Consider the following 22,279-nt stretch of genomic DNA (forward strand, 5'->3'; position numbering starts at 1 on the left):
TTCAAAGCCTTATTTTGGGAGGCTTTGCAATGAGCATGCACCAAAGAACAAAGGGAGGAGGGACTGAAAGTCTCTGCATCATCTCAGGGAATGTACATTTGTTTCAATCAGACTACTTTGTGCCTTACATGAGCATAGGTGACGTCTGGGTAAGGCTGTAACCTCTGTAGTACTCAGCCAATGAGGAGTCAGGGGAGGGACTTGCATGCTAGGAAATTGTCTGGTGTAACTGCCCTGAGTGTGCCTGTCCATCAAACACCTGCTCTTGCAAGAATGTTGATTAAAGCCTCACTTCACTGTGCTCTGAGGCTCTGAGTCTCTGGGTCCCTCCTCTGATTGGGTCGGTAGGCTTATTTCTCACGTACTGACCTCTACCCACCACCATCCATTCACCCTTTCCTGGCTCATGATAATTTTAGCTGGACAGATGGCATCCACTGCCTTTGGGGCTGGCCATGGGGCCATGTAACTTGTTTCTCTCTGCCAGGTATGAGCTGTGTGACACTTCTGGGTCTGGCTGCAAGGAGTGGAAAGTTCTCCCTGACTCTTTGGCACCATGTATGAAGGCAACAAAGGACTTTGTGGGGCAGAGCCACAATCCAGGCTCAAGATTTTCATGAGAGAGAAACAAACTTCCATCCAAAACTGCTGTTTTGGGTCTTGGTCACACCCCATGGAACTGATGTCTGAATAAATACTATAATGGAGTACACAATGATCCATGTATCCAGAAGAAATGAGGAGAAAATTTTTATTGTTGATTACAGCTACTGTGGACACACAAAAGTATTATGGGATATAATCTGAAGGTGATCTTGTCTGCTACTAGAAAGTCCTCACCAAGTAGCTCTTTATGTTGTTATCTGCCCAAAGTTTTCAGTGAAAGAATTCTTTTGGTCATTTTTAAGATAATGCATGTGGACCACTTAAGAGATTTGTACTTGAGGAACAGAAAACCCAATTCAACTGACTTAAGTAGAAAGGAAATATACTCTCTCCTGGCCCAACAACACAGTGGCTTTTTTTTTTTTTTAATTTAAGAATTTTTTTATAATTTAGTTTTTGTTTTTTTTTAACATAAAATTTATTGGCAAATTGGTTTCCATACAACATCCAGTGCTCATCCCAACTGGTGCCCTCCTCAATGCCCATCACCCACTTTCCCCTCCCTCCCGAAGGACCTGAATGTGAGACAGGAAACCATCAAAACCCTAGAGGAGAAAGCAGGCAAAAACCTCTCTGACCTCAGCTGCAGCAATTTCTCACTTGACACATCTCCAAAGGCAAGGGAATTAAAAGCAAAAATGAACTATTGGGACCTCATCAAGATAAAAAGCTTCTGCACTGCAAAGGAGCACAGTGGCTTTTGAGCTAATTAACTGAGTAGTGCAGCCAAGACCAGAAAGACCTGGTTTCTTCCCCAAACCAATACAAGTAAGGGTCATGGGAATAGTAAGACTGGGTTAGGTGACTCAGGATTTTCTACTGACTTGGGTATGAGGTCACTCTCCAAAGAGACAGATACTAGAAGAAAACTCAGTGTTCTGTTAGCGAGAAAAAGAGGAAGACGTATGTTTGGAGGGAAACCAACGCAGTCCACTGCAACCTGTCCATGCACACACAGATTCCATCTGTGACCTGTCAGGAGCTCACCCCAGCTGGGTGGGTGGCCAGACACTCAGAGGTGGTACTTCAGTGGCAAGCAGTCTTCTTTGTAGAGGGAAGATAAACAGCCTGTAGAGCAGGCTGGTTCTTTTCTTAGTTTTCTAGGGATAATTTGTGTCCCTACCGATTTATGATTATACATCAATAAGGGTTAAAATGGTGCTCAGAATATTAAAGGCATACCCGGTAAGTGTTTTATCTACACCATGTTCATTATTGAAGTCTAATGCTTTTCTGAGATCATACTAAAACAATCTTTGGTTTCCTTAGAACAACAAACTAGAAATTCACACAGCTACGTAGCCTCCGAACGACCAATTTGGAGACCCTTTTCAAAGTCTCTGATCCATTCATACTGTGAAGCAGTTTTTATGCAGTGCACTATGGGAAGTTCTGGGTCAATAGATTTAGTCTAACAAAGATCTTATCTCTTTAATCTTATCTTTCTACTCCAACTTTTCTTATTGATGAAGCGAGGCTCCTGCACTTTACGATAATGCAATACCTTACAACACCACTTCTACCAAAGCCAGGCCGTGTGGTCACAGAAAGCAGGCTTTCAGAAGCTTCCTTTGACTTGGACTTACTTCTTCCCAAATAGCAGCCGTCTTCTGAGACGCTGAGAGCTCTGCTCTCTACTCCCTGTTTACATGTAAAATGGTTTCCACGAGTGGTCTAAAGAAGGTTGCTAAATGACTGGGCGATTTCTCTTCCAGGAGGCATCCATTGCAAGCACTTCACATTCTTTTAAACAGCCAGCAAATAAAATTCCACCCTATCTCTGCAAAAGACTAATTTATAACCTGATTGGACCCGTTATGTCTTCTTTTATTACTTCTTCCAAATAATCACGCACTGCCGATTTGCAGGTGGATATACACGAAGCGCCTCACGTTCATGGAGAGAAAGAGGCAGTAACAAACACGATATCCAGGAATTCGCTTAAGAATTCTCTAGGGATGGGTCACATTCTGTAAGTGGAGTGGTTTCTGTCTGTGGAGTAGCCTCAGGAATAGCTAATTCAGACTTCCTTTGAATTATGGACGTGTCAGTTTAACACTAACACCTTGAGAGGAACCGGGGGGGAAAATATCACTCGACATGAAATTCCCAGCTGTCACAGCATGCCGGACAATAACCAACAAGGCTTTGGGAAGAAGAATGTATGTCAGGAACAATATTACTTCTTTGTAAAAGGGAGTGACGAGCGGTGCGGATGGGAGAAGAAACAGGCATTCTGGGCCTGGCTTCTACAGAAAGGAGGAAGAAAATTGCTTTCTTTCTGGAAGTGAGTGCAGTAATAGGTCCTCTTGACAAATTACTTCCTAGAGTGCATCAGATCATGTTATCTCCCTCTGAAAGGATTTCTTCTTGTTTTTATCCTTCTTCTGACCCTGGTTCAGGAAGATAGACAGACCGGGCAAAGCTTTTACATGTGGCCTATGCCTTATCCATGGGTTTATAGTCTTACTTGATTTTTTTCTTCTTCTGGAGAAAAATCCTTAACAGAAATCGACGTGAAACAAATCTTACACTCTATTCAAAATATAAACTTGAATTTTTTTTTTTTATTTTTGAGAGCGAGTGTGTGTGAGCAGGGGAGGGGCAGAGAGAGAGAGAGAGGGCGACAGAGGATCTGAAGCAGGCTCCATGATGACAGCAGAGAGTCTGATGTGGGGCTTGAACTCACGAACTGCAAGATCATGACCTGAGCCGAAGTCAGACGCCTAACCGACTGAGACACCCAGGCACCCCCACAATATAAACTTTCAAATGGACAGGTGAACAGAGGCCTGTGAAGCAGGCTCAGGGAGTCCTGCCAAGTTTACTTCCTGTGGGCCTCCAATCCAAAAGAGAAGGTGGGATTCCAGATCATGTTGGGCCAGGCCAGATTCGACTGGGGCAGACTTGAGGGTCCTATTCTTGCGTCTCATTCATTCTGTGCTGAAGATATAAAGGTACTGTTTGAGGATCTCACCCGGCAGAATCCTTGGACCCACTGAATGCACAGCAGGGCACAAGGGAGGCTAAGATCCAGGGGACACTTAGTTTATGGGTCTGTAATAGACCGTTAGCGACTTCCAACAATACCAGCGATTTGTCTTTACCCAGGAAAAGCCCTGTTCCCTCACAGGAGATTGCAGAGAACCGATCTCATAATTTATAGACTTAGCCTTTCCAGTGGGATATGTGACCAGCAGTGAGAAATGTATAGCTCTGGTGCCGAGTGCCTGTTTTATCTGGGCCATGTTGTACTCTGTTTCAATTTTACTGAAAATAGGTATAAACGAAAACGGGATGAGCAACAAAAAACCAGAGAACACACTGCAAGAATGTAACCCCTAGAACACAGGTATGTGCACGGCATCATCAGAATATGTTTTCCTCTAATTTAGGAACTACTTACGCTATTTTAAAGCTCCCCCGGGGGGCGCCTGGGTGGCTCAGTCGGTTGAGCATCCGACTTCGGCTCAGGTCACGATCTCGCGGTCCGTGAGTTCGAGCCCCACGTCGGGCTCTGTGCTGACAGCTCAGAGCCTGGAGCCTATTTCAGATTCTGTGTCTCCCTCTCTCTCTGCCCCTCCCCCATTCATGCTGTGTCTCTCTCTGTCTCAAAAATAAATAAACGTTTAAAAAAAAAAAAAAAAAAAAAAAAAAGCTCCCCCGGAATGAAAAGCCACCCATTCATATTGGTCTGTTCCATGCATTTGGTGACATGTCCTCATGGAGCTTATTTTGAGAACATGAATAATATTTCCCAGCAGACTTCACTCCCACTTTTCTTAAATATGTCATTCAACTAAATCAGTATGACGGGAGAGTGTGCTCTCCACAAATTAACGCTTGAAAGATGCCCAGCTGTACCACCTGCATCTCTGGGAATGAGTGTTTACAATTCGCTTTTCCTGCTCTTGGTCTCTGCTGATGGAAGGCGCGTTTCCTCTTCCCTAGTCTAAGCCCAAAGCAACACTTTGTCCAAAATGGTGTCAAATTCTACCTAATTTAACTATTGGTTACCTAGCTCTTATTCTTAACATATAACATTACTATCTTTTTTTTTTTTTTGGTAATATTACAAGTTTAAGAAAAAAAAGTTCATAAATTAAGAAATCCTTTATGCCATTAAAAGCAAGAGTAATATATCTACATGTTTAGAAATGTCAAACATTATAGAAAGTTATAAACTAAAAAATGGAAGCTTCCTTCCCTGTATCCCCACTTTCTCTATACAAAGGCAACCACTGTTAACAGTTCCTTTAATTCTTTCCAGAAAATATTTTATATACTTAAGAGTCTTAATCTTCTGTTTGTGCTCTTTTTACTTAATTCTATATATTAACAATTGTTCCATATCAACACACAGGTTGACCTTATTCTTTTAAACAGGATATTGTATCTTACTGTATAGATATGCCAAAAATATACTTAACCACTATGATATTCCTGAAAACTTGATTGCTTCCACATTTTTATCTATCACAAAACAGTGCTACAAAAATATCCTCCACAAATATCTTGATACATCTCTATGATTATGTCCATAACTTCTATTTCTAGTAGGATCATATTACTGTTAGACCTATAGGAGCAGGGGTTAGGATTTTGCAACCCAAGTTAGGACAGAGAACTTTGATCTGCAGGGATGATTCTGTGATGGGGCTGACACACAGTAGGTATTAATGTAGGCAAACAGATTTTATTTTATTTGAGGCAAACTAATTTTAAGCACTGGAATTAAAAGCCTGGATCTAGATATAGCTTAAGTGGACACCTGTCAGGTCTTTGGGGATAACGTGAATAATCAGCTATTGTTGAACTTACCGCCAAACTTACACTGGAGATGAATAAAGTATTAGTGGTATACGTGGGACTTAAGAACCCATAGAGCAACCAAGTCCCTTTGGGGTTTCATACCAAGTGCACGTAGGTATGATGCACAGGGCCGGGCCTCACAGACAGGGGGTGAACATTTAATGTTAAATCCAATCCTGGGGGGACAAGGCATTTTTAATGAATTGAGAGAATGATGGCAACCTAAAAGGACCCTAAGACTTCTTATCACTCATGAGTAATATACTGATTACTTACCTAAAGTCAGAGAGCCTGCCTGGCTTTTGATCCGGGGAGATAAAAGGACTATTCCAGCTGAATACATTTGAGAATAGAATTGGAGGAACAAAGTGTGGTACATCCATGTGACGGAATATGATTCATCTGTGTAAAGCAGCGAACTCTGATACATGCTATAGCATGGATAAGCCATGAAAACTTCATGCTAAGTGAAATTAGCCGGACAGAAAAGGACTCTGATTCCACTTAGTGTGAAATACCTAGACTAGGCAAATTCATAGAGACAGAAAACAGATTGGAGATTACCAGGGACTGGGGGGGATGGGGAGTTGGTTACTGCAGAAGGGGTACGGAGTTTCTGTTTGGGGTGATGAAAAAGTTTGGAAATAATCAGAGCTGATGGTTACACAACATTACGACTGTACCTAATGCCACTGCTCTGTATGCTTACAAATGGTTATAAATGGCAAATTTTATGTTACATATATTTGAGCACAATAGAAATTAGTGTAAAAAAGGCAAAATAAAAGAGCAGAGAAAACTGTTTTGATGATCATAACCTCATAATCCGGAGTATGAATACCACTGTGAAAGATGAGACCCAGAAAGTATAATGAAGCAACGGGAATGAATAACATCAGATCCTTGAGGCCACTCTCTAAAGGCAGCGGGACGGGAAATCAAGAAGCCCCAGGGCACAGGAAGGAACGATGGCGGCCAGGCCCTAGATAAATCTGTAGGAGGAACCAGCTCCTGCAGGGGCTGCCGTCCCGGAGAGCCGTAAAGAGGGAAGAGCTGGAGGCAAGTCCGAAAGAGGACGTGATGTGTCTCTGGGAAGCTTCTGCCACCAGATGATAGAAGCCTGAGAAATGAGGGCAGGGGCCGGGGGACATTAATTAGTATAACGACACAGAGCATAGCTCTCTGTCCCCGAGATCTACCAGCGGCCTCTGGGAAGAGAGGCCCACCCTTCAGGATACCAGGTAGGAGAACTCCAGCCGGCCACCCTGCGAGAGCGCCCCCAGCAGGGCGTTCACGGCTGTGTGTGACCCACGTTGCACAGGGTTGTGGTTGCCCTCGCATTGTGCTGCCACCGTTCCGGACTGTACGGAAAACCAGAACAAAACCCCAAACCCCACAATCCCGTACCATTATCATACTGTCCTATGCTCTTAACGCTTTATGAGATTGACATAATAGTAACATCAGCTATGTTGATGAAACTATTGTATTCACCAAAGTATCATTTATTCTATGGAATTTAAAGATCTTCATGTTCACCGAAGAGGAATCATCTGAAAAAACTAATCACCCACAATCATAACGTTTCATCCTCTCTTCTCCATGGATCTTACGCCCATAGGACTATGTATCAATGGCTGCTTAAGAAAATAAAAAGGTTTCACTATAAAAATATGCAGTGTCAAAAATACACCCACAACAATATGGTATACAATTTCATTCTTTAAAAAAGCTTACTTTGTTAGTTCTCTACAAAGAGGAAAATGTTGTAGGTGTAAGGTTCCTAGCCTTTGGTCCCACTAGCTCATTGTGACTGTGGTATGCTTGCTGTTGGGCATCGTCCATTGAAAAAATTGAAGCAAATGCTTTCCTTCCCAAGTTGTTCCGCGAAACACCCATCCTATAAAATGCACCACACAAAAGGCAGTTCTTGCTGTAAAGAGTTTAGGAAATGCTGCTTGTGGTATTCTATTTGTTCAGGCAAAAATGCGTGTTTGCATACTGAAAGCTTTAAGGCGGTGGGGGGGGGGGGGACACACCTCTATTTAACTTAGCTTAACACTAAGTTTCCAAGCTCTCTGATAATGGACCTCTGCCAAGCCTCTCTGCCTCTACTCCAACTTTCCTCCCAGTAACATCCTCTGGAACCTATGCTGAATGAGCTTCCCTTTGGAAAATCCGGCTGTACATTTTTGTTCTTAGGAAATGACTTTAATTTCTGGAAAGATTTTTCTTCCTAACCAGATGGAAGAGGTCGAAGCGTTTGTATCTGAGACACAGGAAACTCTTTTTGGGTGATATTCTAGTCTTTCTCTAGACTCGTGCTGTCTGATAGGACTTTCTGTGCTGACGAAGATATCATCCTGTATCTGCATTGTCTAGTCCGGTGGTAGGAAGCCACATGTGGCCGCGGAAGCATTGGAAATGTGTCTATTGTGAGTAGGAAACAAATTTTAAATTTTATTTAATTTTAATTTAAATAGCCGTGTCTGGCTAGTGGCTACCATACTGCACAGCAGAGCCCTAAACTGAAGTGGGAGCAGAATCAAAAGAAATTCAGAGAAACTATGTTATCTTGAGTAGAAGTCTGTTTTCTAGAGTGTTCTGAGCTCTCTGGTAGCTTGTAGAGCTAAAGAAGAAATCAACTTGCCGCAAAATTGATTTCCTAACATTATTCAAAGAGATGGAGCTTACCATTTTGAAAGAGTATCATTATTTCGGACTTCCCTTTATTTTAACAACAACAACAACAAAAATAGCTAAAGACACGTGGAACGGTCACTGGTCTGAGTTGGGTTAGAAAATACGTCTTTCTGTTTCAAACCACAGAACACTTTCTAGGAACATTTGCCAATTGATAAATGTTTTCCAGAGGAATGGTATACAGCACTTGTTTGTACGTTTGTGAACGATTCCTTTAATTAAAATAAATATTCTCCAAAGCTTTCTATCTTTGCACTTCAAGCTGTCTCTCACACAGAAAGTCTAGCGAGACTTGTTTCCAATCTGCAAATGAGCCAATCTTAGAGTTTAAATTAGATTTTTGGACACATGTCAAATAAACATAGAATGCAGATTTTTTGACATTTCATAACATTAGCTTAAAAAATACTTTTATTTATATATCGAAGAATATATATGAAAGATTAAAAGGTTATATAAAAGAATAACGTGTCCACAAGCTATGATTCTACTCTTTATGTGTTGCAGAGGCCGGGTGGTTGAGGCAAGCGAGGTGTATGACTGCAACTGGAGCTTTGTGCTTACAAACTCCCATCGAGGCACATTGGAAAATACCTATCCCTTTTGGTGTCTCCTTGGAAGCATCACAGTATAAACCACATGTATTTGGAGTCTAGATTTTACTCTCTAGTCTTCCTTTTAAAAAGAGAGAATTCAATATAGGTTTCAAAATACTTCACAAAATTTAATTAAATGTTGTATTTTTATAAAATTAAACTATCCTTAAAGAATAGGAAAAGTAACCATTTTGTTTCCCCTTGTATTATTAGATATTGTCCATCTGCTTGCTTTTTATTTAAGAGCTCCATATATTGAACAAAAAGCCTCCCCACCTATTCATTACTTTAAGTTTTTAACTCAATAATCCGATCTTTGAGTGAAAGACTAGGTATCTGCATTTGTCTTCATTGGCTCCTTTCCTATGTAAAATGAAGCTTGGACTCTGATGTAACTACAATCTTCAACAATACAATAATGCTATTGTTATGAGCAGTTTGAAATCACCATTTTCGACAAAAGTTTCTTTGCACGTAGCAGGTCATACTCCATAGTTGTGCAGATCTAGACTTGGGTTTGATGCAGCCTCTCTATCTTGGAGACCCTCTTCAAGAAAAATGCAAGAAGATAACCTTGGTAAAATCAAGGGGTCTGTGCGAGTGTGGAGACCACGGTGAACGCTTCATGAGTGCCTTGATAAATCTGCCTCGGAGCAACATGTACTCTCCAGTAAATTAAAGAGTGACTATAGGGTGCCTTAGAAAGTCTATCTGATTTCCTTAACAAATGGTCAGTAGCATGATTTTTTTTTAAAGCTGCTTTTTTTTCAGTTGTTATTTTCATCCTCGGATTTCTAATTTAAAAGAGAAAGTTCTTCATCTAACTCCTATTATCCCAGATGAGAAATGATCTCTCAGTCATATAATATCCCCAAACAATACCAAACAAGATAATGATGTTTTATTTATAGAAAACTCACAAGGTTTGATTGCCTTAGCTTTCTGTATTCCCAGGTCAGCGAGTATTAATGTATTCCATATTTTGTTGCTGTTTTCCAGTATTAAACATGTCAACATTTTACATTGGAGTCATAAAAGTTAGCGAGATAGTTCTGATGAATAGAAATAAGGCCGGAGTAAAGAATAATGCGTAACATGAATTCCTTAGGAAATCAATTAATATTTTTATAAGTAGTAGTAAAAATATGGTCAAGAGTTAGCAGAGAGTGAGGTCAGGCTATTTGATCCCCAAATATATTCTTTGTTGAGTTCCATCTATCAACGTAAAAATATTCTGTGCTGTGGGAAAACCAAAATCTCAGTGCACCCAAGACTAAAACATTTTATGTATCAGAATGTACAAAATTCTAATTTGGCTGTGTAGCCTTTGACAGGGTACAAAACTGTAATGCTTGCAGCAAGCACTTCCAGGCTCCTAATTGACTTTTTCTGGATCCCTGAGCTTAGTACATTTTGCTCTGAATTATGTATTATGTGTGCAAGTAAACCACTGTATATTTTATACTTTTTGATGAGGTTCTTGTTGAGGCAAGGGAAGCAATTCTAATATTGGGGAAAGTTGTGATTAATATTTGAAAATAAAAGTGATAGTGTATTCATATTACTTCTACATTATTAAGATTCATCCATCCATCCAATGAATGTTGAACTCCACATACATGGATTTACTGAAGACAATAATATCAAGACTAAGAATGGGAATATAAAGGCATGAAACAAGGGTAACACTTCAACTTAAATTCTGGGACACGGGACTTAAGCTCAGATAATTCTTTATAATGGTAATAAATTTGCTGGAACCATCACACATCTGTCAGACCTTTCTGAGATGGACTGACATTATCATTTAAATAGAAATCCTTGCCTTCATTTACTAGCTAAGGTATACTGCTCTCCAGGTAGCAGACAAGTCTAGTGATATAGTGGAGCAAAGGATCAAGTAATCTGATTTTCCAATGGGCATTACTATATATTTGAATAAGAGAGTCATAAATACTAACCTAAGTACCTATTTTAAGAAGCCAAAGACAGGCACAATACTGAAGTATATATGGAATCTATATACAACAGTAATCATGGGTGTATGAAGGACCATCTGGGCATGTAGTGGTGAGCCGACTGACTGGAAGACTGGATCCATCCAACCCTGGAGTACAACACATGGAGATGTGTCTCAGCTCTGAAAATGGGTGTCCATAAGCACAACACAATGTACCTCTGAGGCCTAATTTTTAAAGTCTGTTAATGACAGGGAATTTGACTCTCAATCTTTTTACTCATGAGATACTTTTTGTAATATCAAGCATTTCTTGGATACCCAGATAATAAAAACCTGTTGGTAGTTGAGAAAAAATTAAGCACAGATAGACTCACAGATATCTTACATTAAACCTGTAAACTACAGCCTGAGAACCACTGAGGTTAATGATATTTAGAGAGTCTTCATATCCAAGACTCTATGATTCTTCCATAGCTTTCCAGGAACACTGTGCAGGATGAGGTACCCGCTACTCCCTGAGGCAGCCCATTTTGTTGTTAGTTGTCCATGGTGTTAGGGCAAATGCTAAGCAGTGACTCGTCTTCCTCTAACCTCTACTTACTGGGCCCTGTTCTGCCTCTGAACAACATGAACTAACCATGATTTCTACCACACAACAGCTTTCCATTACCACCCTGAAATCCAGAAAAGATTGGCAGCTTATGTACAAATCATAGCAGAACTGCGTACATCAGAGAAAGGGGAAGAGAAAGAAGGAAAAAAGTGAAGCCAGAAAATGAACTTCAAAATCCGCTACTAATGGTCCACTTATATGCTATACCTGGAACACAAATGTGGCTTCGTGTTTTTGACCAGTTACCTTTCAGAGGGACACCTTATTAGTTGCACCTTACGCAAGGTCTTCAAGAACAACTTTAAGTTTTCCTTGTGCTCCTGCTGCAGCGGTCAGCCTAGAATAGCCACCATGTTTGCTCATAGAAAAGTCCATTGGGATGTCCTGAACCACAGGTATCAAATTTTCTGTATAAAGACTACAACGTGAACGACATTTTGCCAAAGTAATGTGTAGGAAAAGCAATTCTTTGAAGGGCTAAAAGAGTGAGGTCTAGGTACTTAATTCCCTGCTGTAGATATGGCTTGATCTGGCTCGATTCTGGAATATTTGGAGGAGAGCAGCAAATGGTTCTCTTTTATGTAGTTTTGTTTGGATATCTAGTCTTTTAAGCAAGGTGTTGATAAATATTGATTAAACTTTTGATTAAATATTAAATAAATATACATTGTATGCCAGGTATTGTTCTAAGCACTTTACACATATGATCTCATTTCATTGTCATAACAGTCTTATATGGGGTTGCTATAATACACCCTGTTTTAGAGATGAGGAAACTGAAGTGCAGAAATATTAAGACCAGTAGTAGCTGGTGGAGACAGGGTTTGAACTAAGGCCTCCAACCCAATCTCCTTTTTAACCACTACAGAATCCCCAAAAGCATGTTGGTTGGGTTAACATCCTTTCGTGAAAGTCAAGAGTTTGAAGGAAAAGGGTAATGATGAGGTCAATTTATCTTCTCTATGTTGAGAAGTCAAAGCAATAGGAATTGATGTAAGCCTCAACAGGAATATGGGGATTGGGGCAAAAAGACAGGGAGAGAAAGGAAAACATCAAGTTAGGTGCATACTTTAGAAAGTCATTTCTTTGTTCTTTTTCCAAATTCTTCAAATTGCAAACTGTGGGTTCAGAATATGTTCATGAATTCTTTGATACTCTTTTCTTTAAGACAGTGCCTAACTGCCTTCCCTTTCAGGTGGGCTGGATCTTACACATCAGTTCTAATGAATGAAATAAAGTCATGGGGTACAACCTTGGAGATCAGGTCACACAGGCACTGTGGTTTCTCTTCACTCTCTTGGATCATTTGCTCCAGGTAAGTTATCTGCCACTGTTGTGGTCAAATAGCCTAAGAAGAGGGCTGGGTGGTGGGGAACTGTGGCCTTCTGCCAGTAGCCAGTGAGGAACTGAGGTTGTTTTCAGTCTCTTATCATGTGAATGAACCATTTTGGAAGTGGATCTTCCAGCCCCAGTCAAGCCTTCAGATAACTACAACCCAGCTTGACTACAGCCTCATGAGAGACCCTGAGCCAGAACCACCCAGCTAAGCGACTTATGGACTCCTGACCATCAGCGACTGTGAGATAATAAATGTTTATTCATTAAACATCTAGAATTTGAGGTTATTTGTTATGCAGTAATAGATAAGTAATCTATAAACTGACAAGCACACTTTCAAAAACAACAAAACAGAACAAATAAAAATAAAATAAAACTCATCACCTATAATTTCGAAAGGACAAAGAAATATTCTGAAGATAGCTATCCTCATTTAGGTAAGGTTTGCCCCCAAACTCTTTAATCCAAAGATATTAAAGCAATTCAATTCACTCCCAAAGTAATTTTCCATGATTTGGAGCTTAAATGTATGTTATTTACTTACAATGTGACATTGTATGCAAAAAGGAAGCTATAGCTGTTCAATATTTAAAATTACATAAAACTTTTGAAGTCCTTTTTTTTATGTTTATTTATTTATTTTGAGAGACAGTGTGTGTGTTAGCAGGGCCTTGAGGGGTGGAGAGAGAGAATCCCAAGCAAGCTTAATGCTGTCATCACAGAGCCTGACATGGGGCTCCATCTTACGTACTGTGAGACTGTGATCCGAGCCAAAATCAAGAGTCAGACACTCAACCAGCTGAGCCATCCAGGCACCCCAAACTTTCAAAGTTCTTTAAAGCAAATAAATAACTGAATGCAGAAGATGGGCCAAAGAAACTCTTTTCCCCATAAAAAATGTTAAGATCTTAACATCCAGCTTTAAAGAATGGAACAACGGCAGGCAATTAGCAGGCAGAAACATACAATTTAGATATTAGTGAAAAACTCTTATAAATTATTTTAAAAGAAAACATTCACTAGCAATCTGATCCCAGAATTTAGCAGCTTGCTCAGGCCACACACAATCGGCGCAGATTACACAGTTAATGATGATGATCGGGGCTGCAAAGTGTCGTTTGATTTTCATAATTTCTAAAAGTAGCAAACATGACTTGTGTGTCCATCCCAATGTGATCATGACTATTAATCCAGAGCCATTTTTTTCTGAGTAGGCATCATGGTATCTCACTGGTTTTCAATGTCCACTTTCTCTACATTATGGCTCAGCTCAGGGCTTTGCAACCCACTGCATGACAGATAGCTTTACTAAGGACAACAGATACCACCTTATGCATAGGTGACTTACAGCTCTCAGCCAAAAATTAGGCCCGGGCAATATGCCTCTGCCATCAACACTCCTTCCAGAAAGCTCCTCATGAAGTTGCAATTTTAAAAGAAATGTTTTCCCATCAAAATTCAATACCATTTTATAAGCACATACACCTTCTTCCTTTTCTGGCCTGCATGAAATTTAATATCAGGATTATTATCCATTTGTCATTTCAACCTATAATTTAGCAAGCCTTTTTGTGTTTGAGTTATGCTCCCCTCACACCTTCACTGTCAGCTTGCAGCCATAGATTCATTCAAGAAGCCATCTGGGTCATATTGGTTGACCTCTTAGAACAAACATTTTCCATGTTTCTTATTCTGCTTCCCTAAGAGGCACCATTAGTTTTGCTCATCTCTATTTAAAATGATTTTTATGACACAATAAAATTTCAAGTTTTCCATATTAATCTTCATTTTATTGCTTGAAATACTTAGGCAAACAATTTTGTTAAGACATCACTGATGGGAAATCCTCTTTCCCCTTTACTCTGCCTACTTAAAGTAAACTCTGAAAAAATAATAAATATTTTCTCTGAATCAGCTGAGCACCAGAAAGAGAGTTTAAAATCTGGTCTAGTAATTCACAATGCCTTACAGAAGACACTGTGATAAACGATTAAAGCAAAAAATCTGAATAGGACATCAATGAAGGTCTATGTTCATATTTGGGATCCTACGTAAGAATTTAAAAATCTCATTTCTTTTTTTTAAGTTACTCATTTTGAGAGTGAAAGAGAGAGAGAGAGAGAGGGAGAAAGCATCTCAAGCAGGCTCTACACTGTCAGCACAGGGGGCTCCAGCTCACGGAACCATGAGATCACGACCTGAGCCGAAACCAAGAGTCAGATGCTTAACCAACTGAGCGGCCCAGGTACCCCTAAAAATCTATTTTCTTATACATCGGTTCAAGGACATCTGAGTACAACGGGAAAAATGAAAGTAAAACAAATAGATAATCTTTGCCAATTTGCCAAAAAAAAAAAGCACACAAAATCAACACCCAAAGGTGTAGGTGGTACTTACCCCGCAGCCCAGACCATTTCCCCCTTCACAAGTGACCTTCCTCCTGCCTGGCTCGGGAAGCAGCCCTGCTCCACAGCCAGGGTGAGGGCACAGCACGCCCCCCATCTGGAGCACACACTCTTCAGCGCCATATTGCTGGTACCGGTTGTACTGTGAAACACAACATGGGTTTTTCAAAGTGATAATATGAAGATGTGCTGTTTTAGCCAAAATGTTAACAGCTGGTGGCGTGTGGGCTTTCTTGTTAATCTGTTTTGGTTAAAAAAAAAAATGGGGAGGGGTGGATAAGGTATTATCCAACACAATGAAAGGCTTTCCAATTGCAGTTAGCAAAATGGATAACTTTGTATTTCTAGAAATTGGTCCTAAATATTTCCCCCCAAAGTTTGGATTTGTTTTTTAAATTTTTTTTGATGTTATTATTTATTTTTGAGACAGCGAGAGACAGAGCATGAGCAGGTGAGGGGCAGACAGAGAGGGAGACACAGAATCGGAAGCAGGCTCCAGGCTCTGAGTTGTCGGCACAGAGCCTGATGCGGGGCTCGAACTCACGAGCTGTGAGATCATGACCTGAGCTGAAGTCGGACGCCCAACCGACTGAGCCACCCAGGGGCCCCAGTTTGGATTTTTAATATTACTAACATCACCTCCATTTAACAGTCTTATTTCAGGAATTTTAGGAAACATATCTATATTTTAAGTTATGGACACATAATGCATCATTATCAGTCTTATCAAGTGGTATATTTTCATGCTTCTATTCAGGTGTCTATGAGTTTTTGAAACCATTTTGAAAATAGGTCCTGATATTCTACCCTGTGCTAATTGTGGGCAGCTCACAGGATATCTGAGCACATCTGAGGAATACTGAGCACATTCAGCTTGATGAAGAAGATTCATGTTTTCCTTTCATCATTGTTCTCTTTCTTAAAGTATGGTTTCTTTTATCCCTGACTTCATCATGCCCTTGCATGGCTCGACCCCCTCCCTGGTTTCCCCAGCCCGCAGAATAAAACTACATAGTGCAGGTTCCAAGGCCATCCTATTGCAGCCTTGTTATTGTTCTCCTGGTGTTATTTGATCATATTCTCTTCTAAACTCAGATCAAGTCAAGTGGATTTGCTTCACTGTTAATTAATTTATGCAACCTTCATTGACAGCTTACTATGGTCAGACTGTGGGTGCTGCGGATACTGCAGTGGACAAAATAGACACCTGTGCTCTCATCCACATGAGGATAATGATAAACACCGAAAGGTTATATTTCAGTGGGAAGGAGAATAAAAAACAGGGAAGAAACAGATTTGGGGGAAGATGGGGACTACAGTTTTGAAGGGGTGATTAAGAGATAGGGGATGCCTTATAAAGAAGATACATGTGGGCAAACATCGAAGGGAGATTAGAAAAGCAAACCATGTGGCTACCCATGGGAATGGGCTTTCTGGCCAAGGACAGAGCATTACCAAGATACAGAAGCCAGAATGTGCTCGGTGCTGTGAGATAGCAGAGGCCAGTGTGGCTGAGTGAGACGGGACAGGAAATGGCAGAAAACATAGTCAGAGAGCTCTTGGGAATCTGGGCTCTGTGGGTCCCTGAAGGCCAGTAGAAGAGTCCGGCTGCCTTTCTGAGAGAAACAGGAACCATGGAGACTTTGGAGCTGTGGGGTGACATAATATGACTAATCTTCTAAAGATAGCCATCTGGCTGAGGTGTTCAGAATAGACTCTTGGGGGCAAGGAGAGAAGGAGGAAGCAGAGGGGCAGGCGGGAGGTTTTCAGCAATCCACATGGAGGATGGTGGTGGCTCAAACCTGCAAGCTAGTGGTAGAGGTGGGGATCAGCTGGATATATGGTGCAGGTAAAAATGCCAAAATTTTTAGGCAGATTGGATACATGGTGTGAGAAAAAAAAAGAGTCAAACATGAACATAATGTTTTTGTCTGAGAAGACAGAAGGACACACACACAGACACACAGACACACACACACACACAGAGACAGAGACAGAGACAGAGACAGACACAGAGAATGAATAACCGAGATGGAAAGACTTTAGAAGGACAGTGTGTGCATGTGTGTGTCTATATGTGTGTGAGTGCCTGTGTGTGTGAGTGCCTGTGTGTGTGTGTGTGTGTGTGTGTGTGTGTGTAGGTTGGGAGTTGAGAAAAGGAGCCATTATTTCTATGGTATTTATCTTCAGTTTAATAAACTGCTATGCAGCTAAGTAAGATGTTGAGTGGCTAACAATGTATGAGTTTGGAGTTTAGGAGAAAGAAGTGGGTTGTAGATACAAAATTTGAAATCATATGTGCATGGAGGCTGGGAGGAAAAGGGTTAGCACCAGGCCTCCCATGCATTTTCTCATTTTTCTGGCCCCAGGAAAGAAAGAAAGATGACTTGGTCAAATCCCCTTGTAAACACGCTAATGATACATCCATACAATGGCATTTGCTAGAAAAGATTCTTAACTGTGGAATGCATTAAGCAGGAAATGCTTAAGTGATGAATGATTCCTTGAATGATGAGTGATGGGATAGCTTATATAATTGAGAGATTGCACATTAATGATCATTCCAGGTACTTCTCAGAGACCTCATTCATTAAGTCTTGCCTGTAGTACACCCTGATACACTGAGAAACGACCCAGGGAGCTCTGCTAAATGATGCAGACTTCTCTGTGGTTTGTGGGCACCTCATTTTTACCCGCCTTTGAAGCCATTAGGAGAGTGTGACACAAGGTTACATCTAGGATTCCTGAGTGTCTGATTTGACAGCCTGACTCTGTGTTATCTCCATAGCCATGAGACTAGCTGAGACCATCTAACCTTTGTAGGGAAGATGAGAAGGAGCCAGCAAAGGGCACTGAGAAGCAGCAGCCTATGAGGCAGGTGGGAAATGAAAAGGATGTGGGTGTCCTGGGAGCCAAGGGAAGAAAATACTTGAGTGAGGGTGTCATGATAAACTGTCTCAAAAGCTGCCCAGAAGGCAATTACTGGAAACTGGCTGGAGCTGGAAATACAGATGTCACTGGGGTCTTGGCAAGAGCCATTTCAGTGGAGTCATGGAGCCAGAAATCTTAGTGGAGTCAAATGGAGTCAGGACAGAATTGGAGGAGAGGAATTGCAAGAGGCAAGAATGGGTTCTTTTCCCCGTAGGAGTTTGGAGAAAAGAAACATTGGATAGCGGCTGAAGGGGACAGAGGGATTGTAAAGGATTTTCTGAAAATGAAGAAATAATATATTTATATGCTGAAGGGAGGGGGTGGGAAGAGAGGAGAGAGTGGATGATGTCAGCTGGGAAACGAGCTATGTCCTAAGGAGGTGGCACACAACATCCTCTCATGGAACTGCGAATGATTTCAATAAATATTTATCGGAACCCTCTGAGGTGCTCAGCTCAGTACTGTACCACTAGACCTTTCAACTTTTATGCCTTGGCCTCGCCCAAATGGGTATGAAGTTTTAGTTTTATAAGATGAATGAGTTCTGGAAATCTAATGTACAAAATGATAGTACAGTGAATAATACTGTATTGTATACTTGAAATTTACTAAGAAGGTAGGTGTTTCAGAACAACAGGGCTTTGACTTACCATTTTCTATTTGACATTTGTATTTGCTTCTTCTACACTGGTTTTTAAGAACACAGAGGATGGTAGAATAAAACACTATCCCACAATAGCTCAATGGCCTTATCTCACACACATACAAGGATATAGAATAATAGTACCAATACTATCACTATGAATATGATTACTAAAAACCTCAAATATATTTTCACATGCTCTACCGTTTCTTTTGCCAAATTAAAAAAATTTTTTTTTTTGTTTTGTTTTTTGAGAGAGAGCGCGAGCAGGGAGGGGCAGAGAGAGAGGGAGAGAGAGAATCCCAAACAGGCTCTGAGCTGTCAGCCTAGGGCCCATCCTGGGGCTTGATCTCATAAACCATGAGATCGTGACCTTAGCCAAAACCAAGAGTCTGATGCTTAACCGACTGAACCACCCAGGAGCCCCATTGCCAAATTTTTATAATAATACTGTATCTACTTTGTTGGAATATACACCCGTTCCATACTATGCTTTGTTTCTGTTACTTTTCATGTTATCTTAAGTGTAAACACACACACACATGTACACACAAACACACGTAATGTTCCCCACAAGTTCTTACGTTGATATCTTTCCAGTAATTTTGGTTGTTAGAAGCTTGTTCTCTAGTAAATTCCTTGGAAGGAGTGTATAGGAAAAATATTCACTGAGGACTTGCATACCCGTGACAGTTTATTTGGGATCTTTATTCTTAAAAATGAATTTGGCTGGATATCAAGTCCTAGGCTCACATTTTTTCCCCCTTGACCATCTTCACTGTCTTACTCCATGTTCTTCTGGTGTAAGGTGTTATGGACAAGCCTGATGACAATTTAATTTTTTTCCCCTTTATACATTCAGTTGATAATCTTTTCACCAAGATGCCCAAAGGAATTTTCTTTCTTTAGAATATGGTAGTTTTGTTAGAATATATCTTGATGCTGGTCATTTTCTGATCGATTTTTTTGATTCAAGGAAGCTGTATTGCATTTGATTTTCAGTTATTTGCTCTATTTTCTTGCTTCGACGTGTCTCTTACAGGATTTCTAGTATATGTATATTGGATCTTCCTTACTCACCTTCTAAATCTGTCGAATTTAATCTCTGGAATCCTTTATCTCACTTTACTTTCAGTTTTTAGAAGTTTCTTCCTTTTCACTTACTCTTTTAAGACACTATCTGTTACTTATTTTTATTTGTATAATTTCTTAATAACATGGTTCTTTTTGAAATAGTTACTTTAGCTTCCACCGGACTGACATGCTTTTATTGTCTCTCAGGACATCATTCTGTTCTTCATTCTCTGTAACCTCTTAAAAATTTTATGGGATTGAACCTTGCTTCTTTCTGCTGCACAGTTTTACATGAAATCAGTCCTCCTGACACTTTAGAAACAAGTAGGATCCAGAATAGCTCTTGGTGCCTCTGGAGTTTCCTCTTCCGGTTTTGGGGGTTTGGGGATAAACGCATGGGGGCTCACCTTCTGTCACCTCCCAACTTTGTTACCCTACTTTTAACTGGATTTCCTCTTTCCTTGTCCCCTTTTCTGTGCCAAGCATATTTCTGCTCAGTGGGAGGCCTGGTCTCAAAAGCGATTTTTGGCTGGTTAAGTTTTGAGTTCAGGGGACACAGTCTCTTGTCCCTCCAGACTTGACTGTGGGCCTTTGCACTTCCCCTCATCCTTTTGTGTATTTGTATCTCCTGAATTGGCTATAGTATCTTTAAAAAATTTTTTTTATGTTTGTTTATTTTGGAGAGAGAGACAGACAGAGTACAAGCAGGGGAGGGTCAGAGAGAGAGGGAGACACAGCATCTGAAGCAGTCTCCAGGCTCTGAGCTGTCAGCACAGAGCCTAAAGTGGGGTTCGAACCCACGAACCACGAGATCATGACCTGAGCTGAAGTTGGACGCTCAACCGACTGAACCACCCATGCACCCCTGCTATAGTATCTTGTCCGTAGTTGGTAAACAACAAATTGTTATAGGATGAGTTAATGAAATATAACTCCAGTGAGCATCAATCAATTAAATAATTCTAATAAAATAATCAAAGGCAATGGAAATTAATATCAGTGATGTGGGATGGCTTTTCTATTTTAAATAAATGGCTCTCAAGCAATTGGCTGTTTTCTGATTTGATGACAGATTACCTATATATTTAATTTAGCTAAGTGATTTTACTACTATGATGATAGCTTTTATCTAGGAAGAAGTTAACCTATGGACAAAGTCCAATAATGCTTTAGTATTCTTGCTGATGGCATTTGTAGTGGTTCCAAATACTGATGAAATGTAAAATTATGTTCCTCTTTCCACTCATTAGTTAAGGAATATTAAAAAAAATGACTTTATTATAGTCATTCTACTTATGATACACTCAAGAGAATTTGAGCATACAATTTCTTTCCTCACGGAAGACAAATATTTTAACTTATATACCTGGCCATTTCTGATAATTAAAAAGTACACACATCTGAAATGAAACCTATGCCCACTGAGTGCACTGCCTTTTTTTTTTATTACATTGTGAACTTTGTAAGAACAAACATTTGACCTAGAGACAGTAATGAGTTAGTATTTATAGAAAGTTTCGTATCCTAAGGAAAGAATTTAGACATGTAATTACACGTATGTCATTAAAGATACTTATTCGGTTCCCTTCAAGATATGGCCCACATTTCCATAGATTCCTCTCAACTACTAAACTGGCATAAAAATGACAATTCATTGAAAGAAACCTATATGTTTACTGGAGACTTGTAACAAATTAGCAGGAAGTAGAGCAGAATATTTACATGTGTCTGAGCGCAAAATACACACAACAGTGGCAAAGTGATAAATTGGTGAACATGAAGAAATGCTGATTCGATAGTACTTGCATAATCTGCAAGGGATTGTTTTCCTCATCAATAACGGGTAGCGTTTTACAAACAGGACTGAAGGAACATGATTAATTTGCAACATGGACTAGGCCTGTGTGGAATCTATTGTCAGGTGGGCGCAAAAGTAGCAAATTCCCTTTAAAAAATCACTTCTTTAGTGTTTGTCTTTGGAATCAGAGAGTGAGTGTGTGTGTGTGTGTGTGTGCCTGTGTTTGTGTAGACAGCTTCATACTTACCTGCTGAGTAATGCTGTTTAAGCTGTTATTAAAACTAGTTTGCAAATTTATACATAGACTTTCATAAAATGGATAATCCACAGACAGGTAACTAAGATAATTTAAAGCGACAACATAGTATTCGCAAACATTTTGGAAAATAAGTATTAACAAAGCATACTACTTTGCCCCCAAGAGAAAAAAAAAATTAAAAATTTCTCTGAAAATGCATTCTGTTAGTGTGACCTATCAGGTAAAGATCTCAACTCATTGGTATGGTTTATATTTTATTTATTCGAGGAGTAAATTATTCAGTCTTTACGTGTATGCTCATGGATTCTTGTAAAAGTGGAAAATACCCATTTTTAAAGCACAAAGTTCATAGAAGTTTCAATAAACTCCCATTTTAGGAATCTAAATAACGAATCATGAGAGAGTATAATCAAATGGGGGTTGTATTTTGGTGGTCTGTAGGTAGTTAGAAGAGTTGAGTTGGGTAGAATATTGTTCTATA

At 40.1% G+C, this 22,279-nt stretch overlaps 1 protein-coding gene across 2 annotated transcripts in view; it reads right to left on the reverse strand.

Annotated features, from left to right (window-relative positions):
* PRKN (parkin RBR E3 ubiquitin protein ligase) overlaps window positions 1–22,279 on the reverse strand; it is a 1,339,251-nt gene that overhangs the window by 174,091 nt on the left and 1,142,881 nt on the right. For both annotated transcript variants that reach the window (XM_042940251.1, XM_042940250.1), the window contains exon 9: window positions 15,086–15,235. In XM_042940251.1, the coding sequence (XP_042796185.1) occupies window positions 15,086–15,235 (150 nt within the window). The remainder of the gene's footprint in view (window positions 1–15,085; window positions 15,236–22,279) is intronic.

Source organism: Panthera leo, chromosome B2 (genome assembly GCF_018350215.1).
Source record: "Panthera leo isolate Ple1 chromosome B2, P.leo_Ple1_pat1.1, whole genome shotgun sequence".
NCBI classification, from domain to species: Eukaryota; Metazoa; Chordata; class Mammalia; order Carnivora; family Felidae; genus Panthera; species Panthera leo.